Source organism: Ochotona curzoniae, unplaced genomic scaffold (assembly GCF_017591425.1).
Source record: "Ochotona curzoniae isolate NIBS_2020 unplaced genomic scaffold, NIBS_Ocur_1.0 scaffold_1852, whole genome shotgun sequence".
NCBI lineage: Eukaryota > Metazoa > Chordata > Mammalia > Lagomorpha > Ochotonidae > Ochotona > Ochotona curzoniae.
Window position 1 is genome coordinate 48,850,045 of NW_024467087.1, and position 24,960 is coordinate 48,875,004.

The 24,960-nt window shown below is 40.1% G+C and overlaps 1 protein-coding gene across 2 annotated transcripts in view; it reads left to right on the forward strand.

The window, feature by feature from the left end:
• The window catches only part of CHM (CHM Rab escort protein), a 172,132-nt gene extending 159,484 nt beyond the window's left edge, over window positions 1-12,648 (forward strand). For both annotated transcript variants that reach the window (XM_041000005.1, XM_041000006.1), the window contains exons 14-15: window positions 1,462-1,622; window positions 9,325-12,648. In XM_041000005.1, coding sequence (XP_040855939.1) covers window positions 1,462-1,622; window positions 9,325-9,516 — 353 coding nt within the window. In that variant the 3' untranslated portion in view covers window positions 9,517-12,648. The remainder of the gene's footprint in view (window positions 1-1,461; window positions 1,623-9,324) is intronic.
• Window positions 12,649-24,960: the final 12,312 nt, after the last annotated feature.

Consider the following 24,960-nt stretch of genomic DNA (forward strand, 5'->3'; position numbering starts at 1 on the left):
GAGGTAGAATAAGGACTAACTCTACCTCGTGTGCTCCCGGCACAGTGCATGGAACAGATGCTTGTCATTCAGTGAAAGAATCTGTACTCAAAAGTCATGGTCTTATGATTTCATTTTTGTTATTTGTTGGTTGCCATTAACTTCATAATCCAGTGAGGCAAAGTCATAAAATTGAATTAGGATATCAGAATATTAGTGTTGTATATACCATTTACTAATAGTTCTATTAATATATCATGCTCAAACCATGTGATTTACCACTATTCTTTTTAAGGCATCGTTTTTATTTGAAAGGCAGATTTACAATGAGTAGGAGAGACAGAGGGAGAGATTTTCTATCCACTGGTTCACTTCCCTTTGTCTACAAGGGACAGAGCTGAGCCAATCTGAAGTCAGGCACGGGGCTTCTGGGCCTCTCACATGTGTGCAGGGTCCTAAAGACTTAAACCATCCACCGTTCTTTTCCCGGGCCATGACCAAGTAGCTGGGTGGGAAGTGAAGCAGCCAGGACATGAAGAGGCACCCATATAAGAAACTGGCATTTAGGCAGAGGATTAGTCAATTGAGCCATCTGGCCTTGTGATTCACCAATTTAAAGTATAAAATTCAGTGGGTTTTAATATATTCATCAAATTTGGCAAATATCACAGTGAATTTTACAACATTTCCATTACCCCCAGAAAAAGCTCATAGCCAGGATTACCCCCAAATCTCCCTAGCCCTAGGTGACTACTTACTGAATTCTTGTCTCTATAGATTTTTGTTGTTCCATGCTGCTGACTTTAAAACTTAACAAATTCATTTATCCATTAAATCCATAAATTTAGCTTATTGTCTCACTTGAAATCATATAATTTGCACCTTGATGCTAGTGAAGAGAAAGCAATCCAAGAGAACATGATTGGAATTAACCTGAGAAGTGAAAATATATTTTTTAAGTCTTGTTTTTAGTTAAGAAGGAATCATTGGGGGGCTTGGCGCAGTGGCCAGCGGCTAAAGTCCTTACCTGGAAAGCACCAGGATCCCATAGGGATGCCGGTTCTAATCCCAGCAGCCCCGCTTCCCTTCCTGCTCCTTGCTTGTGGCCTGGGAAAGCAGTTGAGGACGGCCCAAAGCCTTGGGACCCTGCACCCACATGGGAGACCTGGAAGAAGCTCCTGGCTTTGGATCTGCGCACCTCTGGCTGTTGCAGCTGCTTAAGGAGTGAATCAACGCACGGAAGATCTTCTGTCTTTCCTCCTCTATTTTTATCTGACTTTTTAGTAGAAATAAATATTTTTTTTTAAAAGTAATTGTTGATTGCATGGAATATTTTACACAGTTATTGGAATATGTGGATGCAAATTTACTGATTACTTACAAAGATCTGATTTATTGTTACTGTGTTTTCATGCCTTAATTGATTAAATTGACAAGTCTATTGTATTTTACAATGCAAGTCAAATTTATTTCTATGTTCAGAAAAGGAAGAAGTTGAAAAGCCGAGAATTTTATGGGCTCTGTACTTCAACATGAGAGATTCTTCAGACATCAACAGGAACTGTTACAATGATTTGCCACCCAATGTTTATGTGTGCTCTGGCCCAGATGCTGCTTTAGGAAATGACAATGCAGTCAAACAGGTATGTCTGTTGTTGTGTTTCATTTTGCAACACAAAATTTGTATGGTCGGGAAAGTGAGTTCCTTTTCCCTCTGGAATGTGGAACTAGAGACTGGAAACTCTTAGCTAATATCCCTAGAAACTTCAAGTCTCCATTATATACTATCGCATGTTTGCACTGAATATAATGATGTGTAGATTATGGATGGCTTTCATTGCAGAAATAGAGATGGAAGATGTAATCATAGAAATGAACTTACAATTCCAGTATTCTGAGGAAGCATTGCTTCTCATTTAAACAGTTGGTCTCTTATTGTGTAGTTTTGAAGTACAGGAACTTTTCTCCCTAATACCTTGAGTCATTTCAAGAAGGATATAATTAGTAAGTTATACAAAATGAATTTTTTTAGTGGTCTTCACTTTTCTTAGTCAAAAGACTGAGAAGCAATCAGTCTTAATGATTTTGTTTTGTCTTGGAAAATATATAACTGTTTTTCACAAATTGATGCTAGTAATGTTTTGACAGAGCCAGTCTCACAAGAGCTGCTCTTGTAACCACTGAACAAATACAGGAGTTCAGGTGCACGTGTTGACATGTTGTTGGGCATGAGTATGAGGAGGTATAGACTAATATCAGCTGCCAAAAGTCAGCTATGATGACATTAGGCTGAAAATGTGTATGTCTATATGAAGTTCTTCATAAAATTCATGGGACATAGAATTAAAAGATACAAGTTTATTTTAGTGTTGTTTTAAGATCCATAGTTTTTTTTTAATATGGACTTTTCTCATCTGCATAAATTTCAGAAACTTCAAGATCAAAATAAGCTCATGTTTTAGTTCTATTTCCCATGAACTTTCAAGTACTCCCAAACACTTCTCTGCCCTTGTCAAGGAAAATAGAAAATCTTTTTGAGCTAGTCATGTGTGTCTATTGGATAAATAAATGGATAACTTAGCGCTTCACCACAAGTAGAACTTTCATTGCCATTATTGTTGGAGATTTTGTAGAAATGGCCTTCTTGAGCTTCTGATTTGTAATCATAGAAGCAAGGCTTTGAGCCATGACCGTGATGCAGATTTTCTGCATAATTTTGCCAAAAATATGTCTCCTCTTCAGTCTGATGGTGATCTTAGCACCACTGAGAAACAAAGGTAGGAAGTTACATTTTGAAACATTTTTCATTCTATAAACTCAATGGGAACTGAGGGATAGTTTGTAATTTCATTTGTGATTTAAAATGAGCAAATCACTTTTACTTTGATATTCTCAACTCCACAAACAGAAATTCCCAACAAAATTTTAGCCAGGTAACTTCCGTTATTTTTATCCCTTTATATTTTTTAATTTTTTAAACTGAAATGGGAAACTTCTTCAATAAGAGCTTATAATACAACTGGTGATCTCTATCTGTTAAAAAGTTGTAATTATGGGGTAATTTTATCATGAGGCAATTTGCTTCCTAACAAGATAACCTTCATGTATAAATTGTTATTATAGCAGAAAACAGTATTAGCTAGTTTGGGCATTAATTATTATGTACTATTAAATGTAAGTAGTTATAAATTTGTTAAATAGCTTTTAAAATGTCAGTTTTGGGAGGAATATATATTTTAAGCACTTTGGTAATTGTATTAAATAGACAATTTAATCAGATAACCTGGATCCTGGTTCTAGTATATCATCCTAACATTATCCCAGACACTAATTAGTGGTTTTCATTTTATAAGTGAATAATGTCATCTATGAAAGCTCTCCAAACAGCCTACAGGCAGTGCCTTTATAGAAAACACAGGCCCCTTCAGGTTTCTTTTTTTTAACAGGTAAAATGTATTGTTCACCACTTGGAAAACTGTATCATTTCTTTTTGTGATTGTGTGGAGGTTAAATAATGTAAACCTGACTTTCTGTGTTCTTATGCAACATTTTTGAAGACACTCAAAGTATAAAGCTCACAAGGTAAAATTGCATGCAGAAACACACAAACATATTTTTTAAGGCTTATATTTCAGTTTTCACCTATGCACCTGGCATATAATACCTATTTACTTGATATAGCACCGTCCTGTTTATGCACGCATAGTTCTGAGCAGATTGGTACATGGTCCCCACTTCCAAAGCACTAATAACTCATGCTTCATACAAGAGTGCCTCCTGCCAGCCCTGAGAAGCTGTCACTGCCGTAAGAATAAGAGTACTTAAATTGGTTCATGTTAGACTGGGCTGGCAATGTACAATGTAGAATATTACTTTATAGACATATTAGACCACATATTGGTTTTGGTACACTCTTGTTTCTAAGGATTTATTTGAAAGTTACACATAAATCTCTTCCATGCACTAAATCACTCCCGAGATAACTTCAATGTCCAGGGCTAGGCAGGACTAAGCCAGGGAGCCAGGGGGACTCCAAAAACAAGAAACTCCACCCTCCACCATGTGTGTGTGGGAGGGACCGAAACACCTGGGCCATCTGCCACTGCTTTTCCCAGACTGTTAACAAGAAGTAGAGCAGTTAGGAATCAAACTGACACCCATATGGGGCAGCAGCTTTACCTGCCGTACCACAATATTAACCCTTGCGCTCTAATCAAGTTGCTCATAGATTGTGTTGCCATTCACTTTCTGATGCAATTGAGAGAGAGGGAAGTTTGCATTTGAGCCTTTTCTGTTTGTCAGACACTTAACCCCTCATGTTGTTTTTGAGGACAAAATAAAGGCAATAGGTGCTAGGGTTAAGTAATGTGGAAAACTTATTTTGCAGATCAGGAACCTGAGGCTCAAAGGGGTAGAGTGACACAGACTACTAAGTTTTTTTTTTTAGAGATCTATTTTTATTTTTATTGGAAAGGTGGATATACAGAGAGGAGAGACAGAGGAAGATCTTCTGTCCGATGATTTACTCCCCAAGTGAGCACAACAGCCGATGCTATGCCGATCCAAAGCCAGGATCCAGGAACTTCTTCCGTGTCTCCCACATGGGTGCAGCATCCCAAAGCTTTGGGCCGTCCTCGACTGCTTTCCCAGGCCACAGGCAGGGAGCTGGATGGGAAGCGGAGCTGCCGGGATTAGAACCAGCGCCCATATGGGATCCTGGGCGTGCAAGGCGAGGACCTTAACCACTGCGCCACCGCACCGGGCCCTAGCCAAGCTTTAGACATCAAGTATATTGGATTCAGTTTTTCTAAATTCTTCAAGTGTGCTATGCTACTTTCAGTCTGAATAAGGATACATCCTAAATACATTAAAGTACTAGACTGACAAAATATTTATTTTTGCTTTGGGTAGGTTGATATTAAATAAGCAAATGTTTTAATAACTTGCCATGAACCACAATATAATTAGCCTCTTTCCAGTTATTTTTCAACACATTAAACCAATCACCCTCTAACTTCTGGCTTTAAAAGGGTGAGGGAGGAGGAAGATTTTGTTATTAGAAATGGGTATAGTTTGCAAACAAAATACAACAGACTGTGACTGGTGCTGTAGTATAGTAAGCTAACCCTCTTCCTGTAGTTCCTGCATCCCAAATGGGTGTCAGTTCCAGACGCAGCTGCTCCACTTCCAGTCCACCTCCCTGCTAATGTGCCTGGGAAAGCAGCAAAATATAGTCTTAACTCCTTGGGCTCCTACACCCATGTGGGAGACCTGGAAGAAATTTCTGACATCATACTGGCTCTGTTGCAGCTGTTACAGCTCTTTGGGGAGTGAACCAGACCAGTAGATGGAGGATCTTTCTGTAAATCTGCCTATCATGTAAAAATAAATAATCTTAAAAAGAAAAAATACAGACTGAGAAGCAGTATATGAACCTTCCAGAGAAAAGGAAAAGGCCAAAGTCTGGCTTAGCTGCAGTTGTCTTCAGCAAGGAGCAGTGGCACATGGATTGAAGACAGGACTCGCATAAGCTGACAGAACACAAGGTGAAGCAAGTTGTACATGATGGGAAAATATGGAAAAAGAGAGGGAGTGAGCCTCAAGGAATAGGGCTTTAAGGAACAAAAATTGTTATGGGATGGGTGAAAAGGAAAAAGCTGATAAGATAATAAACAGGGGGAACTGGCATGGAAACAAAGGTGATGTTAATAACTGTATATCTGCTCAGCATTTGATAGTAGATAGTCTTTAAGAGTTCTTATAACCATCAATAAAAAAATTACATTCTGTTTATGTCAGGGACTAATAATTGAGAGTTGACTGAAAAATCTTGTCTTCTTAGATGAATTGCTGTATAGCAGGGTATGTAGACAAATGACGGTGGAGCGTAACATACAGGTAGTTCAAGAAGACCCAAAGTCTAGAAGTAACTCAGATAAATAAATGAGCTTTGTCTATAAGTCAGACACAGGGTACTATATAAGAGTTGAGTAGTTACTCTGGATTCAAATTAAAGACCGTAGATTCGGAAACACTTGGGTATAACATGCACCAGCTCAAAATACAAACATCAAGCTGTGATTAAGAAGCAGGCATTAGGGGCCCGGGTCCGGCGCGGTGGTGCAGTGGTTAAGGTCCTCGCCTTGCACGCCCGGGATCCCATATGGGCACCGGTTCTATCCCAGCAGCCCCGCTTCCCTTCCAGCTCCCTGCCTGTGGCCCAGGAAAGCAGTCGAGGACAGCCCAAAGCCTTGGGACCCTGCACCCGCGTGGGAGACCGAAAAGAAGCTCCTGGCTTCAGATCCGCATAGCATCAGCCATTGCAGTCACTTGAGGAGTGAATCATCGGACGGAAGATCTTCCTGTCTGTCTCTCCTCTCTGTATATCTGCCTTTCCAATAAAAAAAATAATAATAAAAATAAAATCTTAAAAAAAAAAAAAGAAGCAGGCATTAGGGGCACACATTATGACACAGCAGTTTAAAACATTACCTGGGATGCCTTATGGGTGCTGGTCCATGTGTAAGCCCCTGCCCCACTTGGAGTCTGACTCCCTGCTAAAGGACCTGGGAAAGCGTCGGAAGTGCTCTGACTCTGCACACCCTGTGGGAGATCCAGATGATGCTCCTGGCTCTGGCCTAGTCCAGCCCTAGCCGTTATGGGCACCTAGGGAGCGAACTGTAAATGGAAGCCTTCTCTCTCTGACTTTGAAATAAATAAAATGTGTTATTTAAAAAAATGCGTTAATGAAGCAGAAAGTCATAGGTAGTGATTGGACAAGAGGATAAGATGAGAGGAAGCAAGCCTAAGGGCATTGTGTGCCATAGTAAAGCTCTTGGGTTTTACTGTTGGTAACAGGATGTCATTGAAGAATGTAGAGAATTTCATTTTTCATAGATTCCTCTCAGGGTGACGTGGAGATGGATTACAGGGAGAAAATATAGAGACAAGAAAATTCAGTCCAGTTCTGGATCCCTTGGCAGTTATTTGTGTAAAAGATGACATCCATTCAGTTATGTCAAGGAGGAAGGATCAGATAAAATGAATAGGAGATAACATTGAGAGGATTTTGTGAGTAGTTTTGCCTGCAGAGAATAAAGGAAAGGTGAAAATGCAGAGAGACTAGATAGAAATAGAAGATTAGAAGATCATGAGGGAGAACTGAAAGTTGAGATTTTGCTGTAGTCCCCATACTTCTACAGTAGGTAGTATTTTCCCACAAGTGAAAAGCGAAGCATGAATCTCTTTAATCTCAAAACATCCCAAGTAAGCAATGCAGTATTGTGAATTATAATCATTGTACTGTACATTAGGTGCATCAGAACTTAGTTGTCTTCAATTTTGTACTCTTTGACAAACAACCTTCCCCACCACCCCCCTAAGCCCTTGCAGTCACTCTTACTCCCTGCACACATAAGGCATAAATGAAATAATTTGGTGTTTTGTCTTGCTGTGCCTGGCTTATTTCACTTACCGTAATGGCCTCCTGGGTTATCTATATTATTATAAATGACACGATTGTTTACTTGAAATTAAATAAGGGAACACATTTTCTGATAGCAGAGATGTGTGGCAGAAGCATGCTGATAACAGAAATTTACGTGTCCCTACTTCTAGACACATAGGCAACCATGAGTGGTTAAAAATGTATTACCTTGTAGGGGTCTTCAAAAAGTCATGGAAAATGCATGATAATCCTTGAAACCTTCTAACACCAAGATAAGATTTTCTTTTAGCTCTGTTTTGCAATATGCAAAACATGCACTGAACACATTTTAGCAAAGCATTCTACAATTTGTTAAAAAAAATAAATATATATCCATAGTAAATGACATATCCAAATATATACCCTTGAAGGATATCCATAAGGGAAAGAAATTATTGTCCTGTCGCTTTCTCAAAGCCACATCAAAAGTCAGGACATTTACTTGGTGGTTAAACCACCTATTAAGATGCTCCACCAATTAAGATCTCCCACATGGAATGCTTGGGATTCAATGTCTAGTGTTGCTCCTACCTCCAGCTTCCTGCTAATGCAGTCACTCGGAGACGGCAGTGATGGCTCAAATAGCTGTGTCCCCACCATCCATCCACATGGGACACTGGTTTGAGTTCCTTGATTCCTTTTTGTTTCCAGCCCAGATCGAAACATGAGTTTTTAGGGAGTAGATCACCCGATATTACTCCCATAACCATTACCCCAAAGCATCCATTTACGCAGTTGTGGATAACCAGGTGGGAAGCATATTTTAGGTTTTTCAGCTTACATGGTTTATATCACAGGTACTCAAGTCTACAGGTAATAGGTAAATAAGTGAATATGACTATGTTTGAATCAAATCCTACATATGGAAAACAGCAGTCTAGATTTGGCCTATGGATCATAGTTTGGTTTGATGAATGTCCTTTTGTGTATATCTGGAAGGAAGAAAGGTGGTAATGTATCGTCAAACAGTAAATGTATCTTCGGAGCCTTTAGTAATTCCCTTTTACAAATGGGCTAAAACGATCTTTAGCATGCAGGTGTCTATATTTGATAGATATTTCATACAGATAAAAATGGGGATGTGTTTTGGAGTAGAATATAGTGCTATCTGCCTCAAGGACTGTTCTCCCTCTGTGTGTGTGTGTGTGTGTCTGTGTGTAGTTGAGAGCACTTTTTTTTGTTTGTTTTCTTACCTGCCGTACCAAGATCAACTTAAATCTCAATATTTTTACTTTTAATTGTAATAATAATAGAATCCATTTTATAGGAGCTTACTTTGATGCCATTTTATAGGTGATAAATCAAGGCTTTGAATAAACATTTCCTAAATCACATAGCTTCTAAGTGATCCAGCTAGCATTTGCACTTGAGGTATCTATATATTCAGAATTCATGAGCTTAAACATTGTGCTGCATTCCATAAAGCCCAGGGCAGAGGGAAATTTATCAGAAAGCAGCTTGTTGAGTGAAAAATGAAGACTTTTTCTTGAGTTGTCCAATGACTTTAAGTTAATGTTATTATGGGCTAAGTTAGATTGTGTATGGGTGTTACAGATAAGCTGTATAGGAAATTATATAAAGAATATTAACGCATATTGTATTTTTCTTGATAAACAGAATAAGTATGCTTAAATTCTCAATAGCCATCCTTATTAAAGAGTGGGCCTGAATGCACATACTGTTTAGAAGGAGAAATGTCCTAGAATTCTGAACCAATAATGTATATTGTTGAAGTGCTGTCATCGGGTTAAAGACATGTTCAAGGGTACTGCTAATTTTGTCTAGATAGCTCCAGAATTGCACATAATAGTTTAAGGTCAATGTTACAAAAACTGTTTTGTCTATCTTATCCTGGCCAGGCTCAAACCATTTTTCAGCAAATCTACCCAAACGAAGACTTCTGTCCACCCCCACCAAATCCGGAAGACATTGTGCTTGAAGGAGAGACTTCACAGCCAGAGACTTCAGAATCCATTCCCAAATCAGAGGGCAACTCAGAGACTCCTGAGGAAAGTGTGAACCCGGAAGACCCACCGGCAGCCTCTGAATAATGCCTAATCACCAAAGTAAAGACCTCACTTTTGAAATCTGCCTGGTCTCAGTTTTCTTGATGGAGCAACTGTTTGAGCAGTGTTAGAAAGCAGCAGCCAATTGACACATAGAACTATAAGGAGAAACAGGTCATGGAAATCCTAAAGGGGATTTTTTTTTTTTCTTGAAGAGGACATTCCAACAACACAGACTACTTCTAAAGCACAGCGACTTGCCTATTTTAAATCTGTGAGATTAACAGATGAAATTATGGATGAATTGACTCCCAGGAATCGTTAAGGATATGAAAACGGTCCTATGCATTGTCAGTAATTCTGTGCTATTAGCACAACTTTTAAGCCACAGCTTCAGAATAAGCTCACGTTTCCTTTGATTATTTGAAGTATAACTTCTCTACTGATATGAACATGATGACATACACTATAAAAGCATACATCTAAATTGAGATAAAGTATCATGATCCAGGCATCAGCCTATCCTGTGTTTGCAAAATATTTGTTTTGTCTTTTGAGAAGTATTGAAATTTTAAGATGCTTAAGTATTTTTATAAACAAATCACAAATCCACTATCCATCAGTATTTGTAATATTAATAGTGATATTTACATGACTCATCCACATACCGGGTAAGCTCAGTAACGAAGAGGTGAAAGAATGAAATGAAAGGTTAAGATAGGCTCATTGGTATTTGGAGTTTCTGTCCAGACAACTACCTGGAATATTAGCCTAATTGTCTTGAGATCTAAATTAGTTTGGCTATGCTGCTTATGATGTTAAGAAAGTTTGGGGCTCCAATTTCTCCACGTGTTAAATAGAAATAGCAATACCCCCCTGTCTACTCTATGAAAATGATAAGTATAGTGCCGCCCATAGGATGGTTTTTTTCTTAAAGAAAAGTTGCTTCAGAATTTTCTCATTGGGTTGAGTATGAATGTCAGAAATCTCATGTAGTAAAGCATTGCTGTCCCCAAGAAAATGAGCAGTGTGTTTGCTACACTGAATTTTTTTCAAAATGAAAGCCTTTTTCATGAAATATTATTTTTAAAGTTTTATAGGCTAGTATACATGATGATGCATAGAATCATAGTTTTGAAGTTCTGTAGGGAAAACTTCATATTCCTTTCTGAGAGGTCAACTTTAAACAACCAAGGACTGAATTGAGTAGGGCAGTTCATAAACCCTATTCTACTTCCCACATAAAAATGTTGGAGCTGTACATAGGCAGGAAATGTACTTACAGTGACAGTGCCTATATTTAAATTTTCCCAAATGCCAAGCCCTGATGGCCTACTTTTTCCAAGCAATAGTTCGGATTTGCAGCTGCCTCATAAAGAGACAAAAGTTCTTGTTGCATGCCCTTACCTGTATCACCTGTCAGGGGGCCATGACTCCAGTGGAAAGCACACAGTTTGTACACCTCAGCTCAGTGGCTCCCTGACTTCAACAGGTTATGCAGGCAGACTTTTGTAGAAATGAAAGAACCAAGGAATGTGTCTCCTGCCTCATCTTCCTCTACCCCTGCAGATATTGTTGAATCTACAAGGAAAAAATTCCTAGCCTCTCAGGCTGCTCCTAAGCTCACCTCCAACTGTACAGCCCCTTCCCTGTCTCTGTAGCCTCCTCTTCCTCTCTCTTCCTCTTTTGTAACGTCACATAAATCAGGGACAATAGAATCACATTATAACCTACTTTGCTATAGGGATTTCAGATCATAAGGCAAATCATGTTTCCTGAAACCCACTAAGGCTTGCACCAACTGCCTTGTACTTTCCTTTAGTAAACTAGGCATTGGTCCTGCCCCTCAATACCAGCAATATAAAAGGTTTCACTAACAGAGACTTGAATCAGAATGCAATTGCAGTAAGTGGCACCTACAAAGATAACCTTTGTTAGAGTTTAGGGCTCCTGAATACATCATAGCATTTTATGCAAACAATCAGGGTAGGCCTAGAATAGCTAGACAAATTCTGATAGCCTTACTGCAGCTGTCTATGTAGAACAATGATGGAGATGCTTTATGATTTCATTGGCCAGCCCACATTGTATCTATCTCATCCATCAGCCAGCATTGGAATCTCTTCTAGATCATTAATTACATACTGTTGAAATGTTTCAAAGCTCCTGACTTTGATGTTTAAATTATTTGTGAGTTAATGGTTGAGATATACTGATGCTAAATACCATGATAGAGAACTTTAAATATTAACTGTTGCCTCAGAATGTAATAGAAATTATTGTAAGAACTTTCTTAAGTCCGAAATCATATGAATGAAAATCTTGTACATAATGCAAACTTTTCTGTAGCAGCGTAAGTTTTAAAATTGTTAAAACATTTTGATGTGTGTGTTGAAAATATTTAGTTATGCATGCTTATTTATCAAAATGTTATTAACTATTCAGTTTAGCAACTGATAACACACCCAGTAATTAATCCTATATTGCTACTGTATTTTTTCTAGTTGATGTGCCTGCCTAGAAAAACATAATATATAATAAAGTTCAATTTGTATATTTTTCTATAGGAAAATTAGTTAAGTTTTCCTCATCTCCTATGATATTTAGCTATCCATAGTATGACAGATCTGTTAATGAGTGGCTTCTAGAATGGTGGCAAATTCTGAAATTGTCAACCTTTGATAATGGTCATGCTAAGGTTTAACTTCTGTCACTCCTCTAGATACATGAATTTTGCAATTTGATCGCTAAATAGTAGTGATCCTTTTAAGCAGGAATTATAGCAATTTTCTTGCAAATCAATTATTTATGTCTACTTGTTTGGAATAATGTCTTATTCTGAATTCTCTTAAGCATTTCTAAAAGCATGAAATACAAGTTCATAATTTGCACAGTATAAATGGTAAGTTTTCAGAGGAAATAAAGACTGTTTTCAATGCCTTTGAGGTGTGGCATGCAATTTTTTTCATGTTAGAATTTGGTATACATGCCAATAACTTAAAGATTATCTTGGACCTGATATTTTTAGTTTTACCATTATTTAAATAATTAATCATTGAACTGTATACTTGATTTTCTTTTTAAGCATCTGCCAATGAGTTTAGTTGTTTGCTTGTAGGAAACCATTCCAGATGCCAGCATTGATGTCAATATCAAATAAAGGTGGATTGGACCCTGTTCTCTTTGGAATCAGTGCTGTGATGGCTATGAGGCATGGGCTATGATTTGTGTGCATTGGTTGCCTATGAAATTTGACTTCTCATATGGAAAGTAAGAATCTGAAATGTTGTTCCAATTTATTTGGTGAATGAGAACTGAAGTGTGTTCTGAGGTATTTTGAGTCTGCTGCAGCTTCCTTATGACAGAGAACAGGCAATTAAAGCAAACATTTTCTGTCAATTCCAAGTAGTTCCTAAAGCTCTTCAGACATGATGCATTCAGAAGACAATAGGATTTTTTGTTTTTTCAAAACTGGGCAGCCTGTCTATGAGATTATTAATAAATCAAGTTTAAGAAAGATAAGGTTAATTGAATTTTTAAAACAAGTAGCTGTATTATCCTTCAAGTACCTTGGAGCTATAATCACATTTTTTTTTAAAACAAGTGCTTTGATATGTTTGACTTCTTTAATGATGGCTTTTTAAAAATAGCAATTAACACTTAGCAAACCAAGTCACATTTTGAAGGCCACTTTTCTTTCCATTGATGTACAATTTAGCTGGGGGGCTGCAATGAGATGCCCTTGCTGTACAAGTTGCCACGTCTGCTCTTTTTGGCAATGATGACTCTTAGGACCATTTGACAGGTAATCATTAGAACTTGGGTCCTAGTACACTGTGGGGTCTTTTTGCCTATCACTGCCTGGGGATTTATGCTGGTGACTCCTATTAATCTTAATAGGATTTGCATGTGTAAATTCTCCTATCAAGGAGGCAGTTGACCCCTAAAAGATATATTCATTAGAGCTGGACACTGTTTCTGATCAAGAAGCATCAGTGAATGGTTCTTTTTGGAATTTTCATTTGTGGAAAATCAGGAGTGCCAATTCAGTGGAGGGTGTTTTTGTAGAGCTTGAAAAGATAAAATCCTAGGTCTTTAATCTTTATATTTCTATTATATGTTACTAACTATTACTCTTTTTTTAAAGAATCGTTTTATTGCAAAGTCAGATATATATACAGAGAGGAGGAGAGACAGAGAGAAACATCCTCCCGATGATTGACTACCCAAGTGACCACATCGGCCGGTGCTGTGCCGATCTGAAGCCAGCAGCCTCCCTGACGTGTACAGGGTCCCAAGGCCCTGGGCCATCTCCGACTGCCTTCCCAGGCCATAAGCAGGGAGCTGGGTGGGAAGCGGGGCCCATATGGGATCCTGGCGCTTTCAAGGCGAGGACTTTAGCCACTAGGCCACAGCACCAGGACCACAAGCTATTACTCTTTTCCGTTATTAGCAACATCGTAGTTTTTCTCTTTGTAAGTATATTTCTTGGGTTCTCATTGACATTGCAATTTAAAATGCCAGTGTTATCATGAAAGTTGTGGAAATATGGAATATTTTAAAGGTATGTAATAGTGCCCTGTCTCATAACAATCAATTGCCAACCCACCTAGCAAATGCGGTTTGCTTACATTAGCAGAATCTAATAGCTAGATGAGAGTAATTGTGAAAAAGCCCTTTGTGGGTAAGAGTTTATGAATTGCTTGTAATCTTGGTGATTAATTTGGAAGCACCTTCCAAAACTTTAAGTGCTGATAGATTTTGACTAAGCTTTCCACTTCTGAAATTAGCTTATGGAAATTCCTGACCCAAAATATAAGATTTCACGCTAGTTTTTATCTTTGGTTCAGAAATAAGCCAAGTGTTCATTAAAAGCAGATTGCTTTAAAATTATTTATGAATGCATCCAATAGTGTAGAGCACTGAGCAGTTGCTACAAATTGAGGTATGCCTATATGTAATACATTTTCAACATATTTTAAATGTTAGTCATAGTATTAAAATATAGCACTATATTCTATAAAGGTATACACTAAATGCTAATTTTAAAATGTTTAAATAAAATGAAGGTAATGGCAGTATATGTGTATGTAAAAGTCAAATCCAATGTGAACACTTGTTCATAAACTTACCTCCCAGTAAATGTTTGAGAAGTATACAAACAAAACTGGTAATGGCAGTTATACCAGAAAAGATTAAAAATCGGGGGAGGGGGTGGAATAAAAGGGCTCATTAACTTCAAAATCTATGTAGTTTCTTTAGTTTTAGATTTTTTTTTTTTTAGAATAACTATGTATCATGTTACAGGATAGAGAAGAGAAAAACATTTTAACTTTGTAGCCAGCCTTGTAGCACAGAACATTAAGCTACTGTATGGATCCCTGGAATCCCATGTTGAAGTGCTGGTTTGAGTCCTGACTGCTCTGCTTCTGATCCAGCTTCCTACTACCCTACCGAGGAAGGTGGCAGATGATGACCCAAGTATTGGAGCCCCGCCACTCACATGCAAGACCCCATTATAGATCCTGCCTCTTGGCTGCAGCCATTTGGGAAGTAAGCCAGCAGATGGAAGACCTCTGGTTCTCATTCTGTCTCTTTGTCTTTCACTCTGTTTTCCAAATATAATTATCATTTTAAAAAATTGTTATTTGAAACAAAGTTATAGAGAGGAGAGAGAAAGCCCCTCCATCCATGGGTTCATACCCTCACATGACCGACCACAACAACCAAGATTTGACCAGACTGAATCCAGGAGCCTGGAGCCTCTTGTGTGTCTACCATGTGCATACAGGGGCCCAAGCACTTGACCCATCCTCGACTGGTTTCCCAGGCTTTGCAGATGGCAGCAAAACTTGCTATACCACAGTTCCCACGTCCTAAAATGAATCTTTAAAAATGCAGGCAGGAAGAAGGGTAGAGTGGAAAGCTACACTATTTATGCTCCTAAATCTCTATTGTGAAATACATAAAATTTATTCAGCTTACATAACTAATATTAAAAAGAAAGAGATCTTAAAGTATTTATTGGGTTAGTGGTAATATGTTGTAATACTTCAAATAATAACTGTGCTGATGTAATCATTAACCGGTGTCTAAACAAGAAAAAGCTAATACAAAACAAAATTTTTATGATGTATAATTTGAATTGGCAATAATGTATGAAGATATCTGAGCTCATGACGCACACAAAATGTCTGTATTTTGGAGATGGACATGTGGCACAGTGGATTAAGTCACTGCTTATGCTGTCCGCATCTCCTATCAGACTGCTGGCTCAAGTCCCAGCTACATTATTTCTGATTCAGCCCCTTGCTAATGTGCCAGAAAAGCAGCCGATGATGGCCCAAGCAGTTGAGTTACTGCCGCATGTGCACAAGAGTCAGATGGAGCTAAAGGCACCTGCCTTCAGCCTGGCCCAGCTATTTGGGGATGAGCCAACTGATACACACAATTTAGGGGCACAATCCTCCTTCACCCCAGCAGTTGGTGTAAATTGTGTTTTCTAGCTATGCTGAGAAAAAAAAAAAAAAGGAGGGAGGAACCTACCTGAAACAACACTTATTGATCAGAGATAAGATCATTTGAACATCAGAATTTTTCATACTACTTCAAACTAGTAAATGAATATAGAGCAACTGTTGAGTTTTCTAAGTCACCAATCTTTTATTCTAGAAATTAGTAAAGAGAAGAAATCAGTCAGCCTGACTTTGCTAATTATGTTTCAGGGCATCCAAACAGTCACTTGAGGAGAGTTCATATTTAATTAATGAATGAGAAAAAAAATGCCATTTTCTAAGCCCAGTAGCAGTGTAATAACGGAACTAAGCAGTGGTTTTCATTTGCTATTAAATTCAGATATCATGTAAACTTACCAATCACTACAACCAAAAATGAGATTACAGGCCTCATGGTGTGTTGAAACAAGAAGTACACAACACCACATAGGAAATATAAAATATAAACTGAGCCCAAGTTGATTCAAGCATCTAGATTTAATGACCAGTTTATAGGCAAAAGAAGGGTAGGTGAACATATGTTGGGATGACTCGGTCAGTGCAGGTTGCACATTGGTGCATGGTACATGACATCGTACCCCAGAGGCCTGTGCCATTATTACATGTTCATCAATTTAAAAAGAATGTTTCAAGAAATGTGCTCCCATGTACTAAATGCTTAAGGAAATTAAAGCATTTTAGAAGCCAAAGCACTGAATTTTATCATTGAACTGGAACAAGAAAAAAACGGAAGTTTGCACTATTTACGGATTTAGGGAGACATCAGATGACTGCAACATGTTGAGCATGTTTAAGCAAATGGGATTTTTAAGATGTATTTATTTAAAGCAGAGTGTCATTTCCCAAATGACCATAACAGCCAGAGGCGGGAGGTCCCTCTAGCTCTACCATGTGGATGACAGGGACTCGGCTACATAAGATGCCAGTTGTTGCTTTCCAGACTTAGCAGAGAGCCAGACTAAAAGCAGAGGAGAGCCAGTATTTGAACTGACACTTTGATATGGGTTCAGAAAAATCCATTCCAAACTGCACCACATGTCAACCCCAATTATTTAAAAAGAAAAAAAAAATTGAGATACTCAGAGTTGAAGATTGCCTGGATGTGAGTTGATTTTAAATACTTTCAATGTTTAAAAGACATTGTTAAAGTTTTTTAAGAATAGATAAAATGTTACACTGGTTAAATCTAGGCTATGGTACATGGAGTTTATTTCTAGTTTGCATTTTTCTGTTTAAAATGTTTCACACTATGGGGCTGGCATTACGGCATAGCAGGCAAAGCCAGCACTATGTGGCACTGGGATCCAATTCATGTTCCAGCTTCTCCACTTCTTATCCATTTCCCTACCAGTTGCCTGAGAATAATAACAGGAGATGATGATGCAAGTGTTTGGGGTCCAGCACCCACTTCAAGGTAAATGAGGTTCTTGGTGTGGGCCCAGTGCCGGCTTTTGTGACCATCTGGATAGTGAATCAGTGGATGGACGATTGACCATTCTCCCTCCCTCTCTGATTTCCAAATAAATAAACCCCTAATTTTTTTTCCATTTTTATTATTATTTTTTAAATCAAGCTCTCTGTTAATGGCCTCAGCAGCAAAGAATGGCCCAATTGCTAGAGCCCCTGCACCCACATGGGAGACCCCAGAAGAAGCTCCTAGCTCTCTCAGTTTCAGACCTGCCCTGCTCTGGCCATAGCTGCCATTTGGGCTGTGAACTAACAGATTGAAGATCTCTTGCTCCATCTTTCCTCCTCTCTGAAATCCTGCCTTTCAAGTAACATATATATTAAAAGAAATTTTCGCGGTGTTTTAAATGTCAAATGCCTAAAGTTAATAATATTCTGTCTATACACATTTTCCTTTATAATAAAATTGCCTGTTCCAATTATTGAAAAGGAGGACTTGAGGAATTCAGTTCAGTCCTCTATTTTATAATGTTTCAAAACCATATGTTGTGAAAATTACCTTTTAAGTATATTACCTTTGGTTTGTGGCCAAGAAAGACCAAGTTGCTGAGCAAACTGAGGGCAAAGTAGCCACCATGGGCTAACCTCTGGCATTGGTCCATGAAAGAGGTGAGGCAGTGATTCCACTAGTGGTTGTGATCATTGACTTTCTGTGCTAACAAAAGAGATTTACCACACTTAACCTGGTTGTCACCCTGGACTCTCCACACTGGAGCACAGACCAGAGCAAACTGCCCACATCTAGCATATCCACTAAAAGAACAGTCAATTCACCAAGCCACAGAGCAGTAGTTTAAAGACTATGACTCCCCCAAAGGAACACAACACTTCAACATTATAATGCAAGGATGTAGAGACTGATGAAATGCCTAAACAATGGATCCCCAAAAAGTTCATAAGATTACTCAAAACATGTCAAGTAAGTGCATGAGTTAAGAAAAATCCATACACAACATGGATGAAAACTTTTTCCTCAACACTGAGAGGTTGAGACTTTGAAGACAGATTAAACCGAAATTTTAGAAATTAAGAGTTCAATGCACTAAACAAAAATTATACTAGACAGCCTTAAAAACTGACTTGGAAATACAGGACAATGTCTGGGCTAGAAGACAAATTTGGGAAATTGTCAGACAAAGAAACAAGAAGAAATGAGAAAACCTAAAAATAGGACCCAAGACGTATGGGATACAATTAAGTATCCTAATGTATGTGTCTTGGGAGGTCCTGGAGGTGTGGAAAGAAAGAACAGATTAGAAGGACTACTCAGTGAAATAGTAAGAGAAACTTTCTCTCATGTGGAGAAAGAAAGGGACATCCATTACATGAAACACATAAAACTAAGAGGGCACATAATGCATTATGGTCAAACTGCTCATGGTAAAACATAAAGATTCTAAAATGTGCAGTAGAGAAATGTCAGAGAAATTACCTTCAGAAGGTATCCAATCAGATTTATAGCCATTTCTCTTGCAGCTCCTTGCAGTGTGGCAGTTGTGGTGTGTGTGCCCCTGCCTGGCCCTACCCAATGCTGAGGACTCAGGCAAAAGCCACCGCTGAAAGGTAGTGAACCAGTCGTTAGCTTTCTCCAGTCTCAAGAGAAATCTTCCCTCAGGGTGAGTACACCATAAGGAAACTTGGGAACTGGATTAGAATCCTAGCTCCGCCCTGCCACTAAAACTTTGTGGCAGGATGAGTCTGGGAGGGATTGGGGCTTTGCGGTTGGGGGCGGCTTGCAGCTCCCTGCAGTGTGGTGGCTGTGGGGCGTACCCCTGCTGGGCCGGATCCAATGCTGGGGACTCAGGCCAAAGCCACTGCAAAAAGGCAGTGAACAAATCCTTGGCTTTCTCCAGGCCAGTGCACCAAGTGGTGCCATGCTCTGACTGCTGGCCGCCCAGTGGCGAGCTCTGAGGTTTTTAGGATATGAAATTGCTGCCAAGGGACACTCATGAATAAGGCCAGTTTTAGTGTAGGTGAGAGATGAATTCTGGGTGATTCCCAGTAACAGGGTCATGAAACTTCCGGGCAAGCGTGAGAACTGAGACCTGATGATTTGGAGGGGAGTATCCATAAGATCTACTTGGGCCAGACTGATTCACCGCAAAATTAGGAATCCTGAAATGGGCTGTTAGCATAGAGCATCACTGACTGACACACACCAGTCCACACCAAAGCTATGGATGGGAGCCTGTCTGACAGGGCTAGGTACCATTACATGACTGGGTGGTGGAATAGTGGACTGGTCACATTTGGCAGGGTCAAGACACTAACCAGCGTGTGAGAGAACCTGGTCCAGGGGTAAACTCTGTGGGGGAAGTGTGGGCCCAACCCTGTAGAAATACAAGTCCCGCAGGTTAGCTCACGAGCTGGGGTGGCGAGGGGCTGAGCTAGGAGTGATCATGGCACATGCTATCGCTTACAGGTAAAGGAACCTATGGCAATCTGGACAAGTCAAGGCAGCAACACCCGAAGGTGCATTCAACAATAGGATGTGGGGTGGGCTATAAGCTGCAACTGGAAGGGGTTGGACCGGGCAGGGCCAAGCAAACTTCAACTCACAGAAAAGAAAAGAAATCAGGATGGAGCACATGTCATTCCAATGTAGGCTCTTAAACTAACTGGTCTATATGAGGCAGGGATACGCCACAGCATCAAAGGCAAAGGCTGAGACAGGTGAGGGGCTAAGCCAACTGGGTCAGAGTAACCACTGGCACACACGCAATCTAGGGTTGGGAATAGACTCAGTTGGGGAGCTGTGAGAGTACACACTTGCTGGGTTGGGATTCCCACGGGAGGGTGCGGGGGCTGGAGTGGTGGCTGTGTTCCAGTCTGGATATGGCTGAAGTCTCCCTAGGCACAAATGTGGACTGGGGCTGGGCACACCAAGCTGGGCTAGACTCCCGCACCATCTGGCACTCTGGAGAACCTGGGTAGATGTAGGGCAGACTAGCCTGGGTCTCTGCCCCTACTGAGCCATGTGTGAGCAGTGTCTGGGTATGGACAACCTTTGGCTGGGGTGAAACATCTAACACCAAGAACTGGAATGGATTGAAGGCCAGCAATGAGGGCTGGCCCATGGAACCACCAGTGCACCCAAGAACTGGCATAGGGAGAGGTTCTGAAGGAGGAGCTTGGGAAACTCCTCTGTTGGAACACAGTCCCTACAGGTGAGTGCAAAAACCATAATAAGGAGCAATCCAGACCAGGCAAGAGGAAGATACCCACCATCATACATATGGCATAGGCGGGGGGCAGACCAGGCTGAACCTGTTCACATCATCCACTGGTGAATCCGAGTGCCAACATAGAGTATGGGTTAGGCCAGCTTCAGTCGCAACACATACCAGTGCACATTAAGGAAATGCCAAGATGAGGTGAGCTGTACCAGACGTGGTTGCAGTGTCCAACCAGCACATGTGAAAATTGGAGGGAGGAGGCAAAGCCGACAGGGTAATGTGGGCTCCCCTGCTGGAACACCACTCCCACTGGAGAGCATGAATTGGGATGGGGGCATACCAGACTGGGCAGGGTTATGCCATCCGTGGGCCTCATGTGAGCTAAATCAGGGAAAAGCCAGGCTGGGCTGAATGTTCTGACGGGTGCAAGCAAAAATTAGAGTGGGAGAGGGTTGGTTGGGCTTTGCTGCAGCATCAACTGGCAAAGGCTGGCACTGGGGGCTATATCTGTCAAGTTAAACTCCAGAACCATCTGGAGAGTGCATAATCAGGGAGTTGGAATGACCTAGTAGGGTAATAGCGGGCACCTCCCTCTTGGGTTACCACTCCCAGTGGAGAGCAGGAAAACCAGGACAGGGGCTGGGACCGTTAGACAGAAAGGCACCTGCCAGTATGTGTGTGTGGGTTGGATAATAGGGCATGTTCGGTTGCACTAGGCTTCAATGCCCATTGACAAGGATGAGAGCTAAATGGGATGTGGGACAGACTGAACAAATCTGCAGTACCTACTGGCATGCATGAGAACCAGGTTAGGGTGCAGTCCTGGTGGGGGTTATGGGGAGTCACTCCAACAGGCTTCAGTTCCCACTGGTTTGCATGAGGGCCGAGTATGAAGTGGGCAGGATTGGGCTGGACTGCAACACCCAGCCATGGTGGAAACAGAACTGATCCAACAGTTGCAATGACCAGCATGTGCATAAGCTGATTGGGGCGACGGACTGTGCCGCACCCTGTACTGGCAAGCACACACAAGAGTCAGGTCTGGGATCACCTCAGATGAAGTTTCTTTGGAGATCCCTGCAATTGAACTGCTGATCTCAGAACCCCAACCATGAAGAGACTATGTCAGCCAGTGGATTCTGAAGAGATTACATTGGGACTGGAATGGCATGATTGGCAGCAATTCAGAACTGTTGAACTATGAAAATTTCTTGAGCAGGATGCTCAGAGTATGCCTCACATGGGGGACCTGGGATGTGTGGGAGGCTGGGTGGGGCTTCTCCCTTTGTCTCTCCGTTTACCCCAGATACAGGGAAAGAATGATGATATTAGTGTGGAAACACTGGTCTCACCCACTTTCCTGTAGCCCTTGACCCTTTGTACCTTAATCAACTAAGTAAAATCATTTTTAAAAATCTAAAAACAAAATTTTTAAAGATTTATTAGCCATTTCTCATCAGAAACCCTACAGGCAAGGAGAGAATAGCGAGACCTAGTCCAAGTCCTAAAAGAAGCTACGAACCCAGAACACTGTACCCAGTAAAGCTCTCATTTACATATGAATGTTAAATAAAGAACACCCCCCCAATAAAACCCCAGAAATTAAATGAACTTGCCATGAATCCAATCCTTCGAATGATGCATATGGATGTACTGAATAGAGAAATAGAGAATGATAATCACTATCATGCAGAGAATCTCCTAGTAAAGATATAAAGGAAATGCACAGCAATGAGTAAGAATATTGATGGTGGTGGGCAGTGCAATGGGCAGTGGCTAAATCCTTGCCTTTCATGCACTGGGATCTCCTATGGATTTGTGTCCTGGCTGCTCCACTTCTCTTACAGTTCCCTGCTTGTGGCCTGGGAAAGCAGTAGAGGATGGCCTTGGGACCATCCACGTGGGAGACCTAAAGGAGGCTCCTGGTTCCTGGCTTCAGATCTGCTCAGCTCCAGTCATTGCGACCATTGGGGAATGAATCAATGCACAGAACATGTTTCTTTCTGTAAATCTGCCTTTCCAATAAAAATACATAAATCTTAAAAAGTAAAATAAAAGATAGAATATTTATGGAAAATTGTAGGACCAAATAAGTTAACATCCTTCAATAATAACTTTGCATGTAAATGCCTAAATGCTTGAATCAATAGATACAGACTGGCTAAATGGATTAAAATCAAAACCCATTCTTTGCTGCCTACAAGAAACAAACCTGATTGTGTCCAGCATGATAGCCTAGCAGCTAAATCCTCACCTTGCTTCCACCAGCATTAGATATGTGTGCCACTTCATGTCCCAGCTGTTCCACTTCCAGTCCAGATCCCTGCTTGTGGTCTGGAAAATCAGTAGAGAGGATAGCCCTAAACCTTTATGGGAAATGCAGAAGGTCCTGGCTCCTGGCTTTGGATTGGCTTAGCTCTGGCCATTGTGGCCACTGGGGAGTAAATCAGTGGCCGAAAGAATGTTCTGTTTCTCCTCTCCATAAATCTGACCTTCCAATAAAGATAAATAAATCTTAAAAAAAGAAGCAAACTTCACCATCAACATACATATAGACCGAGAGTGAAATGATGGGAAATGGTAAAGGAAAAGCAAGTGGGTGTAGCCATGCTAATATAAGACAATAGACTTTAACGCAAAAAGTATTAAGAGAAGTGCATTTCATTACGTTTAAGAGACAAATTCAACAAGATGTGACTACAGTAAATATCTATGCACTCAATGCCAGGGCACCTGGATATTTGATTGTTAATGAATCTAAAGGGAGACCTAGACTACAATGCAATAATAATGGGGACTTGAACACCTCCCACTTTCCTCAATGGACAGATCGACCACACAAATAATCAACAAAGAAATAACACAATTGGTGTATGCTGTGGACGGAATGTACCTAACTGAGATTTGTAGAACATTTCCTCCCACAGTTGCAGAATACACATTGTTTTAATGAGTGCATGGAACCTATCCCAGAATAGACCATTTTCTAGACCATAAAGCAAACATCAGCAAATTTGAAACAATGGAATCATAGATTGAAACCTCTGGTAAATTAATGTTATTAAAATGCCCATACTAATGAAAGTTATTTATAAAATTCAGTGGATACTAATTAAAATAACTACAACATTCTTAAATCTAGAAAACAATCTAGTAAAATTCATATGGAATCAGGAAAGACTCTGAATAGCTAAAGCGATCTTAATAAAGACAAAGCTAGAGGCATCTCAATACATCAAAGCAAAAATCAAGATACACACCTATATATACATGCATATCCCCTCCACACCCACCCAAACACAAACATTTTAAAGGATAAAATGCTTTTTTACACTAGAGAGCATATCAAAGAATTATCATTTTTGGACCTTTCAAAGAAATTAGAGTTGGGATTATACTCCTGTAAAAATAAGTAACAAATTGGCAATTGGTTTTATAGCATAGTGGGTGAAGCCATCACACGTGACTCTACCATCTCATGTAAGAGTGCCAATTCAAATCCGGCTGCTCTGCTCTGATCCAGCATTCCAGAAAGCCATGGAAAATAGTCCAAGTATCTGGGCCTGCTAGGCAAGGAGTGGATCAGAATGGAGTTCCTGACTTTGGCCCACAATGATCTGTCGCTGGCGATTGCAGCTATTTGAGAATGAACAGAAGCTAGATCTCTCTATCCTTCTCTTCCTACCTCCTCTCATTTTGCCTTTCAAATTCATTAACAGTTTATTAATTGACAAACAAATATGTCTTTAAGGAACACATCAGGTAAATAACTTCAAAACATCTATGACTGAATATATTATTTATGTATTTTTAAAGAGTTATATATTTTTATTTAAATACAGAGAGGATGAGAGACAGAGAGGAAAATCTTCCATCCGCTGATTCACTCCCCAAGTGACTGCAACGGCTGGAACTGAGCCGAGCTGAAGCCAGGAGCCTGGAGCCTGTTCCGGGTCTCCCACATGGGTGTAGGGTCCCACATCGTTTGGCTGTTCTTGACTGCTTTCCCAGGCCACAAGCAGGGATCTGGATGGGAAGCAGGGCCACCGGGATTAGAACCAGTACCCATATGGGATCCGAGTGCATGCAAGGAGAGGACGTTAGCCGCTAGGCTATTACGCTGGGCCCTATTTATGTATTTTTTTAAAGCATATTACTCAGGTATTTGGACTTCAGCGTATCAACATTTTTATTTTTTGTTAAGTATCAAGATTCTTTTTAAATTTAGTATTATTTTTTTGTTTGTTTTATGACACATCTTACTAGGCACTGGGATCTTTTTTCCCCTTCTTAAGCTCCCTCCCCTTCCTCACTGATATCCCCTCCAGGTT